At 31.4% G+C, this 17,664-nt stretch overlaps 1 protein-coding gene across 1 annotated transcript in view; it reads right to left on the bottom strand.

Moving 5' to 3' along the window:
- The window catches only part of LOC106458656 (gamma-tubulin complex component 3 homolog), a 59,454-nt gene that overhangs the window by 4,122 nt on the left and 37,668 nt on the right, over window positions 1-17,664 (bottom strand). The window contains exons 13-21 of the mRNA XM_013918186.2: window positions 17,372-17,477; window positions 16,870-16,997; window positions 13,177-13,241; window positions 12,481-12,616; window positions 8,315-8,383; window positions 7,881-8,016; window positions 4,216-4,304; window positions 683-814; window positions 264-404 (exon numbers count right to left, since the gene is read on the bottom strand). Coding sequence (XP_013773640.2) covers window positions 264-404; window positions 683-814; window positions 4,216-4,304; window positions 7,881-8,016; window positions 8,315-8,383; window positions 12,481-12,616; window positions 13,177-13,241; window positions 16,870-16,997; window positions 17,372-17,477 — 1,002 coding nt within the window. The remainder of the gene's footprint in view (window positions 1-263; window positions 405-682; window positions 815-4,215; window positions 4,305-7,880; window positions 8,017-8,314; window positions 8,384-12,480; window positions 12,617-13,176; window positions 13,242-16,869; window positions 16,998-17,371; window positions 17,478-17,664) is intronic.

The following is a 17,664-nucleotide window of genomic DNA, read 5'->3' as shown; positions in this document are numbered from 1 at the left end:
TGAATCACTTGAAAAAAACACGGGGGTGCTTAACTTTTTTCCAGGTGTATATATATATATATATATATATAAAACATACATCAAGTTTCTATTATATTATGCTTAAATGAAATTTAGTTTTCCCCCTTTTGTTTTAACATTTCAGTTTAGACTTAGTATTAGTTGACTACTTATGCTGCAGTAAGATCTCTAATAATTTTGGTAGATTTTCCACCATTGGAAGAAAATGTTTATTTAATGATCTCAATAACCAGTGAGCTTACCTTCTCAGTTTTTGTATCTATTCGAGATTCTAGAGCTTTTCTAGCTTCTATCTCACTGAGAGCTTGTTGCCAGAACTTAGTTTGGATATTCTGGTACCTGATTATTAAATCATAAATGGCACGCAACTGGGTCAACACATCCTGCCAATAAAAAAAAAAACATGACTGAAGCAATCGTTCAGTTACCTTTTTTTCAATAAAATGTGTAAACATCTTATTATATATTTGTATGTGTGTAATGAGAATAGAAGAGGAAAAGAAAAAGAAAGACAGGATGGTTTTAATTTATTAGCAAATTGATTTTCAAAAGCCGAATAGTAAACAAAATCACAGCATATCTTAAAAGTTAAAGTACTGTTTCCATATATAACAAAATGCACATTTAATGACTTCACTGAGAAGCTATAGTGACTACCAACTTTAGATTCTTCATCCAGTAAGCTTCTTGTCATGATACTATCTAAGAATTCCTCATGTGCAGCAATAACTTGATCCAAGTCCTCTGCACACATGACTTTTTGCTGTAATTCAGCCCAAGAACATTCCATAACCTACAGATTATACAATCTATGATTAGAAAAGCAAGGTACAAATTAATCTCTGTAATCAAAAACAGGAAAATGTAAAAGTTGCATACTCATTTATGAAAAACATATTACAGCATGACACACAAAAGTCCAATTAATTTGATATTAAAATGCATATAAAAGAAGGGGAAAAGCACATTATATAATCTTATTTTATTTTAGTCACATTATCCAAACCTTCTGTAAGTCACATTTTAAGGAATGAGTCTTTCATTTCAGGACAAAGCATAAATAAAATGGTGTTAAAGAAATTTTATCCCATACTTCATGCAAGTTATGAGCAAAATTTTAAAAACAAGTCATCATAATAAATATTTCAGTATTATAGCACTGAAAATTCTCATCTCAAGCTTTTATGCCAAATTTGAATCATACATGTGGACAGGTATTATATAAAAAGACGTGGTTAAGCTGTCACTTGTAAATTCTTCAAAATCAAGAGATGCAATACATTTTGCAAGTGAAAAATACATCAAGTTCACGAAATTACTAATAGTATAAGTTATTTAAAAGATTCTTTCATAAGTACAATCATCACAAGATGCATAGTAACATGTTGTGAACAGTACAGTACTATTCTTATGCCAAGCAGGAGATAGTGATAAAGATGAATCAAATAACTTAGTGTTGTAAGCAAAAAACAAAAATCAGTTATGATGTTAACAGAAAAGCATTTGTCATTAAGAAACCTATAAACAAGATAAATATTAATAGTAGCCATATGTTCAAGAAGCTGGTGGCAACAGGTCTCTGTTTTATTGTGACTATTGCCAGGAAGCCATACTAAAGTATAATTATTTTAAATTTTAGTGCTTTTGTGATATATATATATATATATATTATATAACAGCTAACTACTGACTTGGTTATTTGGAAAAAAGTACTGTTAAAATACAAAAACATTGAATTTCATGGTGTTAGTGAATGCAAATAAATAAAAACCAATAAGACAGTATTAGTTTTTGTATATGTATAATAATCACAAAATTGTAAGAAAAAAAAAAATATAAATTTAAAAACTCCCATTAGTCTTATGTTTCATATAATTTTGATGTATGGTCTGGCTATAAATTTGATTAGCCAAATTGCTTTAAGATACAAAAATCTGGTTTAAACTCTGAAAAAGGATAAAAAATAGTAATTTGAAAGTTACACATGTATATAGCATTTCTTCTAAGATTTTTCTCAAGTGGGTTAAATCCCCCACTGACTTCCAGAAAATGGACCATCCATGAAATGAAGTAGGTATCAATCTTGTGAGTCGTAAAAACATAACATGATCAAGAAAGTTTTATTTGAAGAAACAGTAAATTGAATCATTGCAATTTGTTTCATTTGTTCACATACTGAAAATATCTGCACATTCATTGACAAAACTTACATTGCAGTCATCTTCTCTGCACCTTTTTCTTTTATTTCAATTTTTGCATTGTTTTGATAGGAAAATGTAGTAATTTTTTGAAAATTAAACATTTTCTTGAACATTTCCTTTCTTCTGCCATTTTCAATTATCAATATCCCATAATATCAAGGGAACCTCCCACAAAACCAAATGACATCCTAACGCAGCCATTCACATTCCTTTGCATATCCAAATGAGCGAATTACTGATCGGAATTTTCCGGTTACGATCGCAATCTATCATTATGAAGTCCTTCATAATAAATTTTGAAGGGCGGGTGCACATGAAAAATTTAAATGCGTACTTCTATCTTTTTTTGTGTGTGAACAAGTACGAAGGCAAACAATTATTTTGTGCCAGTGGCAATCAAAATAGTGTTAATACACAAAGTACGCATCCTAGAAGCAACACTAGTATATATTTGTACACATGCTTTAAAAAATCAAGTCTCTCCCATTAATGATAACAAAATAGTAAGTACATTTCATACAATTCTAACCTCTATTTTTTCATTCTGCCTACACATAGAAAAACAACACATAATTTAAATTAGCAACATGAAGTAAAAACCACATATAAGCACACTGTGACAAAAACAACACATCATTATATTAGTACAACGTAATAAAAAAGAAAACACGTCACTTATATTAGCACTAAGTGATATAAAAGAAAACATTTATATTACAACTAAGTGACAAAAATAAAACACCATTTGTATTTGCATTTTTAATTGGAGCTACACAATCACAGATTCATGAGCCTAAAAGCTGAAGGAGTTCATTGGTTCTAGGGTCAAGACTGCAAGATATACATGTATTATTAAAATTTTGGTACAGTGTATTTCAAAAGTGTAGTGCATTAAGAAACAGAAATAGAACACAATGCTTTAAGTTACTTGTAATGATAGATGTTGGGGAACTCAGGGCCTATTGGGAGAGACTTGTACCAGAAAAGCCACGTTAACTATAATATACATTTTAAAATACTTAACAAAGTGCTAAAAATATTAAATGTCAAATGCACAATAACAAATTTATATATTGTTAGCTGAAAAAATTGTCAAGGTATTTATAAACATCTTGTTGAACATTACATTGCCTCTAGATTATCTGATCTCATAGTAGTTTCTTTCTTAACTTTATCTGTATAACATTTATTAAAGCATTGTTGACAAAGTTTCCTTCAAATCAAGATTGATTTCTTCTGGTTTAAATAAAACTTTGTTAGCAATGATTAGACATAAGGCAAATGAAGAACAGAAAATAAAGACTACAGAAGTTCTCTCAGTGATTAATTAGTGATATTATTATAAACTTTATGCTTAGATTGAAATATTGTGTAATCTTCTAAGCTTCATATAATACTTGTCAATATAAGAACACACCTAGCAAGTTTATTTGTCCTTTCCAAGAATTTTTCACATCAATTCATTATAATAACAACAAGCTATAAACATTTCACTTTTACATGTAGCATTATCAAGCTAACGAGAAGCAATTTTTGTCCCCTTTCCAGTCTTTAAATCACATTTCCCCAAAAAATATACAAAAACAACACAAAAAGGCAATAAAATATCATCTGCTAAACAGAAGTTTACTTTTTGTTTTCTTGCCATTTGAAAAATCCCTCTATTTTGACAATTGCCTTAAATTACAAATAAATTTCGACATGCATCATTACAATTGGACAACAGCTATTATCACATATCTGCAAAAAGCAACATTTTTAGCAAGAAAGAAACAAAAAAGTGGCAAACCATATGCTTTCCACTTACTAAAACAATAAATGAAAGGTTCCTTTTTTACAACACTAGAATTAAGCACTTATACTTTTGCACAACAAAAACTGATGCACATCATACTCCTTTTCTTTATATAGGGAATAAAAATGTTTTGATTTTAACCATCACATCATATATGTAATACTCACACACTAATTCTTTACCCAAAATTAAACCTACCTCAAAAGCAACATAGTACTGCACCTGCTGTACAAAATGGACCATCTCAGAAAGGATAAAATGACAGTGATGTAAGATTGGGGCTGCACCTGAAATATCATACATTTCAAGTCAAAACTAATTAAGTAGAAGGGAAAAACTGTCAAATTTTATAAGAACAATACAACTACTTTTATTTTTTCCTTTTCAAACGTTAACAGAGAACCAACATTTTGATAATTTCCCTTGAGAATTTTGTTTCTGCTCTGAATAATCACCTACAACTAAATAAATGCTAATATGCTTTAAATGTCTTGAGAACACTATTTCTAATTAGCAATAACCTACGAACATGACTTAAAATGGGGGGAATAAACTGTTAGAGCACACCCAAAAGTGTATCCTGTTCGATTAATCATAATGACATTATTTTATATACACTGAAAATCAATAAAAAACAGAGTATATGTGAGCAATAATAATACTTTCTAAATTCTTAGTTTTTGTGCAAACTATATAAATATTTTGAAGCTTAAGTTACTGAAGAAGACATCACCCTTACTTCTGAGTAACTGCAAGCATTCTTCTCCTGCTATATTTTTCTCTTTATATTCAAGTTTGGAACATTTTCTGTAGTACTGAAGCACATTAGATTGCAAGTTAGTTATACAATAGAACAATAGATGATTTGAGACAATATCAAATAGAACACAATGTTTTAAGTTATTTGTAATGATAGATGTTGGAAAACTCAAAGTCTAATAAGTGAGACTTGCCAGCAATTTCTCTCACCAACTTAACTGAATGTGTAGGAGGTCGGTCCAGTGTATTGTCACAAAATGTGGAATGCTTTTAGTAAACAGTACAAGTCTGTTGTGCACACAAAGTTGAAGTTGGATGTGTAAATAAAATATCTATACAGAAGATATATCTGTGTAATGCCAAACTTAGTCTGACTCAGACTCATGAAGAGTCAAAGCACAAGATGATGTTCATGTGAAGAATAAAAATACTTTTTTTTCCATTGTACAGTTTGCATAATGCATTTTTACAACCTCTTAAGTGCATATCTAAAGTTATTTTCAGCATTTCCATATAATGTATTTGGTATTTATTCTGCTGAAACATGAATTATTATGAACTTAGCAATCAAGTTCATAATACAATGTTGCATGGCGCTCTGTACAAGACTGTGTCATGCACAACAGAGGGTTAAACAGATTGGCTAAATTTATTTAAGCACAATAGTCTTAATAAATGTAAATGTGTTGCAAATAACTGAAGAATGGAGATTTGATTTTCTTTAACTAAACTAGTAGTCTCATCTGTTTATTTCTCCATGCATATTACACGATATTCCACTCAAGCTCTTCCATTTTCAATTTTTGAAGTCTCATGCAGATCCTCTGGTTTTGACATAAATGCAGATCACAAACATCAAAAGTGAAATGGAAGTTGAGAGAGATATCAGTTGGAAATTTTAAGTAGTTTAAGTATAAGGATCAAAACAAGGATCTAATTTCATAGGATTCATTTAAGTTAAGTATATTATTCAACACTGTTATCAACTAAGGTACTAATTCTCTTGTTTATAAAAAAATGGTTTAAAAATGATAAGTTCTTAAAGTATTGTTTCTGATCAATACATAATTTTGACAATATTATCAATATTAACAAAATACTGCAAGTCAATCCATTCCTCACACTCACTTCATGCCTATTGAAGTTTCACACTAGTGGACAAAGGATTATTAACTTAAACATACTTTTATGTTTAGTTTTGGCATAATGGAAAGTAAATAGAATATAAGCATTGTTATTAGAAATGCAATATTAATTTTTGTTAAAGTTGGTTTCAGTTAAGTTCATTTAACTCCTTAAACCTGAGCAGACACTGTCAGCATCTGGCTGAAAATCTATATTTACCCATCAGATGGTGACAGCATCCAGTAACATGTATTTCTGGCTGAAAACTAATACAAACCATATAATTATCCACCTTTTATAAACAGACCAGAAACTGTATAAGGTATGATGATAATTATTAGGACATCATGACAATAATTCTGGCAGAATTCATGAAAAATTATGGGGTTAAGTTTGTTATTTCTGTCTGATCTTTGATTATGGGGTTAAAGCTGTTATTTCTGTCTGATCTTTGATTATGGGGTTAAAGCTGTTATTTCTGTCTGATCTTTGATTATGGGGTTAAAGCTGTTATTTCCGTCTGATCTTTGATTATGAGGTTAAAGCTGTTATTTCTGTCTGATCTTTGATTATGGGGTTAAAGTTGTTATTTCTGTCTGATCTTTGATTATGGGGTTAAAGTTGTTATTTCTGTCTGATCTTTGAGGTCAAGGGTTGCTGCTTATCTTCTGAATTTCTACTTGCTATTTGTGACTTGGCAAGTGACCTAACCTACAGCTGACATACTACAATGACTTTGCCAGCAATTTTAGTTCACATAGCAAACTTTAACTTTGTATACTGGTCAGATATAAGGTAAAAATCTTGTTATTTGAAACACTAGGACTATTGCAGGACATCAATAAGCCTCAACTATGAAAATGAAAAATGAAATGCTTAGATCATTTTCAGTTAGATTACACACTGTATTATAAATTTTCAAAGTCATTTTCATGGTTGTATTTGATTCACTTATTCTTTTACTTTTCCAGTTGATTTTTTTGGGTGTTTTGATTTTAAATATATGAAGTGATATGACAAGTCCAACTACATTATCCCTTCAGCAATTTTACGTAATATAGATAATATTAATTTTAGTATGGCCAGAAATACCTTTTGATCATGTAGTTGGTAACTTTTGACAATTATCTGGATCTTCAGGCTTAACTAAGACACTGTTATAACACAATATTCTTAAACTTGAGAATTTATGTAGTGTTTTCTTATATACTACAAGAACAGTTGATTTCTGTTAAATTCAATACTGTATATACATCTCATGTCAATGAAGTCACTTTTTTTGATATAAAAGATTTTTTTTGTTTTTATGTGTTGGCTGCTGCTTACAATCTTGAAATTGCTCAGTTTATCTGGTTTTCAGTTCACCATTAAGTTCAGCAGTGTCTGACATTTCTGTGTTCAGTGGTATGCTTTTTTTAAAAAAATCTGTCAGTCTTGTTCCTCCCTATTTTGCCTTAAACTATCATTATGTAAAAGTACATGTAGGTGTGTTCATTGACTTTTTTTGCTAGAATTTTGTTTCAATCAAAATGTGAACTTAACATATTCAATAGACATGAACCTCAATTATACAATAAAATAACAACACACAGATCATAATCAGAATACAATAACATAGGTATGCATAAAAGATGTGGATTTTACACGGATGGATAAAAACAAGTATCAAAAAAGACTCAAATCTCATCTGACATCCAAAGAAGCTAGATCAGTATGCCAACTCTACTGCAAGTGTCTGAATAAGCCAGAATTATTATTATCTACAAATTTCTAAAACAAACAGTAGAGAAAATATTCTCTATAACATAATAGATTTAACCTTGTACGTAAGGTGAAGTTACAATAGTATCAAATTCTATTGGCAATTTTTATCAGTATGAAAACAAGGTATAAAAAGCTTTTATATTTTCAAGTTGTATTAAAATAAATGTAGTGGAGTACTGTGGTGGAGTACTTAATAAAACAATTTACTTTCTTACCTGGCAGGGTTCGCAAGAGACGGGAGTATGTCATCTGTGTTTGCCACATTCCAGACAATATGTATTCCATTCGTTTTGACCTCCATAAAGTATTGAAGAGGCGAAGATAAGCATTAATACACTGAGGAGTGAAAACCTAAAAAGGATAAAATATAATTAGATATATTTGATTTGTGTTATTGAAGGGTAAGTAAATTTTAATTTGGTAGCTCCTTTGATGGCTGAAAGATGGTTTACAATGTCAAATTCATAAAAATACTATTGCTAATTAATGTTAGTATACAATATTTATTACCTAATCAATTAACAAAACATCACTAGACCTTTGCATTTTTTTTACAATATCATATATAATTATGCTTAAAAAAGTTCTCTATTCTTTAACAAGAAAGCAAGGTGCTTAATTTATTCTGTATGCTTGTTTATATACTTACAGTTCCTATAGGCCCATCGACATGGTAGTCCAAACTAAAAACATCCCAACCAGTGTCTCCCACAGAAGCCTATGACACAAAGCATTATTATTTTAATAAAAAAACCTATCACCTGAATCATAAAATCATTAATTTAAAATGTTTTAATATCATTACTACTTATTCATCAGGTTAAGAAAAGGTACTACTAGTACATGACTCAGTAAGTAACAAACATATACCTAAGGAAAAACAGCAATTTATCCTTTTCTTTAATTAAAATTTTGATAAAATTAAGTTTTACAAATATAATTTGTCCATTAATTTCCAGTAAACAAAAGAATATTATTAGATTATTTAGCAAATACATATGGATTATATGAGCACAAAATTCAAAAATGTATTATCATTTTGTAAAATAATTATCTTAGCACTGACAGGTAAACTTTTGTAGTTATGAAGTGATCCTATTTCTACCTAAATTGTCTTGCACATTTTATTTTGGGAAATCTGAATAGCAAATAATATTATTTTACAATACATTGAGGTTTTCAGCAGGGGTGTAAAAACTCAATAATCCGATATCCGAGACTACCATATTTTCAGTTCAGGCTGTTGTGAATTCCATATGTATTAACTCAGGGCTAGTGCAGTTCTGCATGCATCAAATGTGTGCATATAAAATCCAACTTTATATTTATGTCAAGTTTTATGGGGGGCGAACTCTTTACAGTAGGTGTATGTGACTTTTTTCGATAAATATCAACAATAAACGGACAGCACGCAATCCACTTGTTTTAAAATAATATATTCAAAACAAGCAAACGTATGTACAAAAACTCATTACACTATTGGTTAATGCAATTGTATCTAAAGCTTTAAATAATTCTCTTTTCTTGTCAAAAGTCCACACAGGCCAGTTCAGTTATTACTTTAGAACTCAATTGACAAGACAAATTAGTTTCTCTATATCTCTTTCTCATGATACAATATGGGAAACTTTCACTTTAGAAATCACCACTATAACTGTTGACTACCACAGTTGTATCCAGAGCTTAAAATAATTGTCTTCTTTTCATCCAAGTTCATACAGGTGGGTTCAATTACTTTAGAACACCCTATGACAATACAAATTATTCTCCTTTATTACTGTTGTTACAATACGACTGTGAAACTCACTGCAAATATTGCCAGTTATGGCTACAGTTAACAATCACACCTTCTAACTTTACTTCTCTGTATCTACACACATATTTATAACATGTGGCAGAAAAATCTAGAAATATCCAGTCCTCTAGTAACAAGAATGTTAAACATAACATGCAAGATTTAGAAGCTTGGAGTAAGATGACGTGAACAATATTACAAAATCCTAGTACAAGCAGTTAAACTGCACACACAACATACGACTTGTACAGAGTTACATAACGAAACTTGTCATAACTATTGCTTTTAAAATAATTAATTCTTAACACTCTTGTTTTTAAAACTAAATAATCATTGAATATTAAACCAATAGATAAACTCTGTAATAACTCTTAAACTGAACAATCTTGTATATACAACAATTTAATTATTAAAATCTACAAAACTGCGACCTGATATTTTATCTAATAAATCATTAGACATCTACTGTAACTGAAACATTTGTAAGATAGGTAGCCTGTTTATTGACAACAGGTTATTCAATTATAAGCCAGATATACAAACACACTTATGCATAACTTATTAACTTCTAAATAAAAATGCTCAATAACTGAGTTTAGTATATATAACAGTTTATAACATATACGATTTTGTTTTTCAGTGGGATAATAAATCATTCTTAATGCAAAGTTTTATTAAGGAGATGAAACAGCTAAATTGGAGCAAAATGAATTAGAAAGTACACTTGGAACTCTGCCTTTTTCTGAGGAATGACAGAAAATTGGTGAGGTGTTTGAAACACTGGATCACTGTGTTTGTTTTATCATCAATGGATTGTTCACAAGCCTGAAATTGGATAACCTAACCAGAGTTTTTTAATTCTTATACATCATGCATTAATTCAGAGTATTTCCATTCTGCCAGGAATACCACTTTATCACATATGCAGTAGTAGTAGATCATATTCATTTTAATTTTGTTATAATGTGGTAGAAGTCACTGCAGTGTGTGTGTAAGTCCATATATATATATTTGCAATATGTAATAATTTAATTAGAATTTCATCTCTCATGCCTACTAGCCCAGAGCTATAATATTAAAAAAATATTTACATCTCTGGCTATGTGATTCTCATAACTTATACAAACAGTATGATTTGACTAGTTATAAAGTTTAATACTTTTTTTAGTATACAGGCATCTCTCAATTTATGAATGTACACTACATTTTGTATTTTATAAATGAAAATTTCCTTTTATTTTAGGTTTGTGTTAATTGTGATAGTATTTTCTAACGTTACAGCAGAAGAAAATGTTATGTTACTGTGGCCAAAACTTTTGGGTCAGGAATGCAACCCCTATTTTTTACCTTTAAAATAATGGGAAAAGCATGTTCAATTTACACTTTTTCATTATATGTTACATTCTCCAAGAACATATCCCATTTGTAAATCGAGAGATACCCATATTTGTGAAACTTTTGGTTTTTGTTCATATTCTATGATGCATGTTAAACATAATTTAAGAATAAAATTTACAAAACAGGTTTTGCAAGTTTTAATTAATACTATTATTTTCTTATCTGACAAATATTCAAACAGTCGGCAACAAATATTTGATGCAACCATCCTTTCCAAGAAAGAATATTTGGGAAAAGCATGTAACCACTTTGGTTTTACAAAAGAAGCAATATTAAATAACATAAAATATCCTTCCCTAATACAAGAGAAACCACAAAACAATGTAAAGAGTCTGAAACAAAATGTGACACTATAAAGACAGTCACATCAGTTAATAAAATTGAAGACATTTTAGTCCCTTTAGTGATTAGTTTATAGTATAATCACTCAACTTTTTTATTACCTAAGTGATCACTGAATGTAAAGCAAAAATTATAAAAACTCCTATTAGTACAGGAACAGTAAAAAGTCTATGCATCCTCTATAATGGAATTAATTCACAGATCTGTTTGCTCCTTTTAAAAATATCTTGCAACTACTTTTTACTATGGAAAAACCAACATGAAACATGAAAAAAACAAAATCATGATTTATTGCCTTCATGGAATTTTATCTAGGAAACAAAAACTACTTTTTTTTATTATTAAGCCCTTCAATAATCTATATACACAATTTCATGCCAATGAAGTGTCAGTCCATTAATTATTCCCAGTACTACAAAATCAACAATGACAGAGCTGAAGTTTCAGTATGATACTTAATGGTCTTTTTACATAGATATTATATTCCTCACTCAGTTTAAGGTATCTAGGATTTATATATAAACCACCTAAAGTTTAGTTGCACACTTTTATAGATGGTTTAGGCAAAGTATTCATGAAGCAAAATACAGGTGAAATGGGTGACAACTGCCTATTTCAGGGTGACATTGCACAGAGAAACTTGGAGGACTAAGGATCAACAAGTGCAGCAAAAGAACAGTGGACAATACCTGAAGATGAAAGACAGAAGACTTTGAAAATGCTGTATACTCTACTTGCACTACCTATGTATATCCTTAGTTCTACAAAGTTTTTCTAGTCACCTTGAACCAGGCAATTTTCCCCCATTTTCATTTCATAGATGCACAAAGCTGTTTTTGGTGGTATATTTTGTTCTTAAGTCAGGTTTATTTAAAGTACATCTCAACTTATATTCATTGTAGATTACAGCAGGTTTTCATGTATAAGAATAGAATATCACAAGTGAAAATATCAAACATTTGATATCACTTAATTTGTTTAACTATGCACCAGCATATGTTGGTTCTGCCATAAAGTGGCTGCAGATTAGAATGAATGTGCCTTCAAATATGAAGATAGGAACATTGTTTAATGTGCTAGAATATATGTGTGTGTGTTGGATCTTTTTCCAAGTTCTTAATTAAGGTTAATTAAGAAGGCAGATTTTGTGAAGAAAAAAATGCCTCTGGGTTAAATAGCCAGTGACAACAACTAATCAGATCAAATCTGCTGTGACTTTACTAATTTTTTTAATGTAAAGTTGTATCAGTCTTAAAAGCATAACAGTTATTATCTATTACCTCAAGAAGTCGCACATCTAAGCGCTGAAGAATATCAGGACTATCAAACTGAGCATTTGTGGCACGGATGGCACTTTCGAGTATTCCAGAAAGGTTGTGGAGGTAGACCATGTTGGCTGATTTTGGTAATTCTTCCCTGTAGAAATCCAACATAAAGCACACACGTTACACAAATGTGGAAAAACAAAAGGCAAAATCTTCCACATTAATATACAATTTATATAAAGAAGAAAAGACACTGTTTCATAAGTTTTCTTCTATGTGCTGTTACTAATAATGTTTGTGGTTTCAGTTTTCTCTTCCTTAACAAATGAGACACTGTTGCACTCATATTCAACAACCTGATATAAAAACAAAACAAGAAAAAGAAGGGTGTTGCTGTTCATGTGTAGCAAGTTTTATAGACTTGGTATTAAAAACTGATCAGTAATATTTATAAAAATGGGAAACTCTAAAATTCTGTTTAACATTCATTGCATAAATATCAAAAACACATAAAGTAGAACATGGTTCTACACAGATGCCATGATTAAAGCTGTTAAACTCAAAATGTATTTCGATGATATTGTTTCTTGGAACTTTTATAATTACAAACAGTGTTTATTCTGGATAATTGCCAAAATCTGGCTGACATAGATATAAAAGAAATCACCAGCAAAAATTTCATTCATAATTACAAAGCCAATGAACACATACTCTAATAGATCCATCAGGTGACGAATAAAGTCTCCTTGCCCAAGAAGTAGGTACCTTCTCATAGCCTACAAAAAGAAACAAGATCAAATCACTTAAACTAAGACCGGAATAGTCATAGAAACCCAGTTTACATTTGGATTTCAAAATTTCTTATATGATGAAGGTTTTGAGAACTTTGAATGGATCTGACTTAAAAACAGATAGAGCATAAAGCTAATAACTATTAAATAGGGAATATTTCATAATTAAGAATGCAATAGTACCATGTGAAAATAATTTATGCAAATGTTGTGGTGGGTAACAGCCAACAGTAAGGAAATTCCAGGAAAAGTTAAAATACTTCTGAAATAATTAGAAGATGGGGATTTTTTTATAGTTTCTTTTTGTTTCTGGTTTTATGTTATATCATGAATGTTTGAAAGCTATACAAAAATTATTCTAATAAATGATATCATGTTAGGATATTTATCATTAATGAGTACAGTAAGCCAAAGCCTGCAACGGTCAACTAGTTAAATAACACAAATCCTGTTTTATTGAATATATATTAAGATTAGTGTATTAAAACAACACATGGAACTACAGCAACTTAACAGAAACAAACTAAAATTAGATATAAATTCATCTCAACCAAAAAATTGTTGGCAAAATATTATGCTATGATGCCTGACAAAGATAGCAGTGTTGAGATTTTGAAACATAAGGTAATTTTCACAGTCATACTATGTTTGTGTGATTTACTGTGGGAAGTGAAGTTTGAACTGTCAAAACAAAGAACTTTCACAAATACTGATGAACATAAGTATGTATGTATAAGATACATGTTTTTGATTAATAATAAAAAAAGATAGCCTAAGATAACAGAATGTATTTTTGTTTGTTTATCCAAATGTATCACAACAACACTTCAAACATATTACAACTTAAAAAAACTTTACTTTTCAGGTAAAAACCAAACATTGTTTAGAAACTTTGTTCCATGTTTCATAGATTTAAATATTTTAAAGTTCTTGAGAATGATAGCTATTAAAGTTCATATTTTCCTAAACTGTAAATGTATTTACAGTAATACTTACCTCTGCTGACACTATAGCTATTTCTCTATCTCAAGGGTTTCAACTCACTGCCCATCTAAGCATTGAAAACACTTGCTCCAGTCTTTCATACCCACTCAAATGCTCTTAGCAAATTCTAATTTGCAAATTTCTCCACCAACTTCAATGCACCCTCTATCTAGGTACTGTATATAAGCACTTCATTCAGATAATTTAATCACTTTTTCAAAACAAAAACTGGCTTTTAGTGGGGATGTAGGGCGGGAGAGTGTCAGTGAAGGCAAGTATTATTGGAAATAATTTTCAGTTTAGGAAAATTTTAACTTCCAAAACATATTTCTGTTTACCCTAAAATTCCACATTGAGAAGGTGGAGGGGCCAGTGCAGGCATGAACCATACAGAAAGTATCTGTATGGAACAGAAGTGTACCAAGATAAGGATGGTACAAGAGTGGGGGAACTGCACTACATCCAGAAAAAGTATGCTCTTCACCAGGAACTTGGTTCCTATATCAAAGGTGGAATAGATTACGAGTAACTGTCAGTGTGGGCCAGCCCCAACCAGACAGCTGAGGTTCCATAACTTGGAGTTGGAATTAAGGGGTCATTTTAGTGGCTAGGGCTATTGGACTGCAATATTATATATACTTTTGATTGGATCCCAACCTGTAGCCATAAAGTGATGTGTTTCGCACCACTGGAATCATGACGAGAAAATAAACAACACTGAAGTGGACAAACTTTCTCCTACCCATAAAGAAGTCCAAAAAGCAACATCCCAGTCTCTGAATGACAGGATCGTTTATGCCATACTCAACCAAAGGAACAGAACTCATCCGGTCTGGGCAACGAGTGGTTTTTTTTTGCCCCTGTAATTATGGAGAGGACTTGGAACCTGTGCTCAACCAAGGGCCTAGGATGGGAGCACATCATGTTCGAAATTATTAGGAGATAAGGGACCTTCTTTCATGAATAATATATGAAACTGACATTGATCAAAGAAAAGGGCCATGCACTCCCCAACCAAATAGCTTTGTGTCAAATCTGAACTGGAATTATGTGTAGGCCGGTGCCACTCCTACTGACATCTGGGAAAAACGTCCAAAGACCTGAGTTGGAGAGCCCCCAACTTTGCCCACTTCTCCAAGAGTGGAGGAACACACTGGAGGAAAGACCTCTGTCTGCAACCCCAGCAACTGGAAACTGGGGTGTTAAGGACTCCCAAGCTCCTTCAGTAGAGTCGTGGGGGGGGGGGACAGACTCTAATATGGGAACCAATAGACTTGGGAAAACTAAGAACTGATACTCCCGAATTAGTGCCAGAAAGGCGAAAAGTCAGTGAGGATAAAGAAGTATGAAAACAAACTGAATCAAATATTGATTCTAACGTCTCTGGAACTCTCGCAAACAGCATGGGATGGAGAAAGAGGAGCTTCCTGTAACTCCCTGAGGGCAGAAGACTGTAAACAAACACTCTACCCAATAAATCCCAGCAACAAACAAGCCAGAAAAACAGAGAAAGAACTGACAAAGACAATCTGACTGAGGTATACATCAGCAAAAATCCCCAACTAGACCTCAAATTGCCATGGGTAACATTAATAGGCTTCCAACAAAAATTGGATCAAAGATAAATACTGAGAAAACTGATCTGTTTATAGTTATCACAGGTTCCAAAATGGAGGGTCCATTCATTGAGAATTAAAATAAACCTCCTCTTGGCAGTCATAAACCAAAGCATGTTGTTCTGATAAACGTGGGGGACAAGGCATAGATGTCCTGTCAGGTAACTAAGCAGCAAATCTCCCAGCATGAACAGCAATATCAGGAGGAGGAGGAAAAAAATAAGTAGTCACTTGCCGTCCTTGCTGTCAACAAGGAAGGGGTAGAGTCAAATGACCACCCAAAATCTCATAAACCTGAGTAACCAACTGAAGAAAAGGGGCTAATCAAAATGATACTCTGTTGAGGTTGACCTAGTAAAAGAAGGAGCCACAAAAAAACGAGTCAAAATTCTCCCCAGCTGGTCAGAATCATGTGTAAAAGCTGCCTCAAAACCCCTTGGAGAGACACTCGCAATGGACCATATCACAGGCAGACTCAACTGAGAGTGACACCTCCCTAGTTATTGACAAATACCAGATAACAGAGGTGGAAGAGGAGAGATCTGAATGGCCTCCACAATAGAAACATTAACTTGAGAATTCATACACGTCGGTACGCGTTTTTTATAATATTATTATTATTAAAGTAATATATAAATATACGAAGATATAACCATAGTAATGCAAACTATGTTCATAAACTGTGAATAGAAACCTCTGGTGAATGCTTTGTTATGAGAAAAAGTGATTACATTATCTGAATGGCATGCTTATATACAGTACCTAGATAGTGGGCACATTGAAGTTTGAGGAGAAAGTTGCCAAGGGCAATAGAGTGGGATATAAAACAGCGAAGCAAGCATTTTCAATGTTTAGATGGGCAAAGACTGGAAACCCTGGAGATTGAGAAATAGCTACAGTGTCAGTGGAGGTAAGTATGTTTTGGAAATTCCACTTGTCACAGCAGTAAATAAATAATTTTATCACTTTCTGTGTTGCTAGTTAGTAAAGAAAAAGATACATAGAACATATACCAGTAAATGATCTATGAACTTGTACTGAGTAAATAACGACTTGAGAACATGACGACTAGTTTCTTTGTAAATAGCTTCAAGGAGTCTTTGAAAGTCACTGTCTTGATTCTGATTAAACAATGATTCCACTGAAAGAGAGTAAAGAAATAACAATGTATTATGAAGACTTATCACACCTTCTTGTACATATATTTTCTAACCAATTCGTATGACTGTTTTTGGTTTGATTCTAATAAACTAAAAAAAAATTGATATATTTAGTAGTACAATGCAGTTGTATTTATTTTGCAACTGACTTAATTACATTTGATAAGGAACAGAAACAGATTTTTTTAAATTTCCAGAAAATCATCTATAACTGGTAAAACTTAGTATTAACTAACTAGCAAACTGCAAAGAATTTACAGTAAAATATTTATAAAAGTAGATTTCTGTTTTAAAATTAAATTTCATAAGTATTGTTCTTCTAAAATGGGTTATGTTTTCATTAATGTTTCACTACCTGTTGCAGCATCAGATCTTTCACTGTGTTCATCCTGAGGTCGAACAGAAGTGTGATCATGGCATACCATTCGAAGAAAGTTGATAGCTTTTCCTGTAGACAGCACCTAGAGAAGTAGAAACATTTCCTTATTTAGATAAATTTCTCTGAAAATGTTATATATTTACAAAGTCACTACACTACTCCACAACAATAGTGTTAATATCCATTGATCTTAATTAATCAGTTCTTCAATATTTGTTGACCAATTAATTTAATTTAATATGGCATTAATATGATAAAGATCCTGTACT

Source organism: Limulus polyphemus, unplaced genomic scaffold, assembly GCF_000517525.1.
Source record: "Limulus polyphemus unplaced genomic scaffold, Limulus_polyphemus-2.1.2 Scaffold497, whole genome shotgun sequence".
Classification (NCBI taxonomy): domain Eukaryota; kingdom Metazoa; phylum Arthropoda; class Merostomata; order Xiphosura; family Limulidae; genus Limulus; species Limulus polyphemus.
The sequence above is the reverse complement of the archived record's forward strand: the minus strand, read 5'-3'. Positions and strand labels throughout refer to the sequence as shown.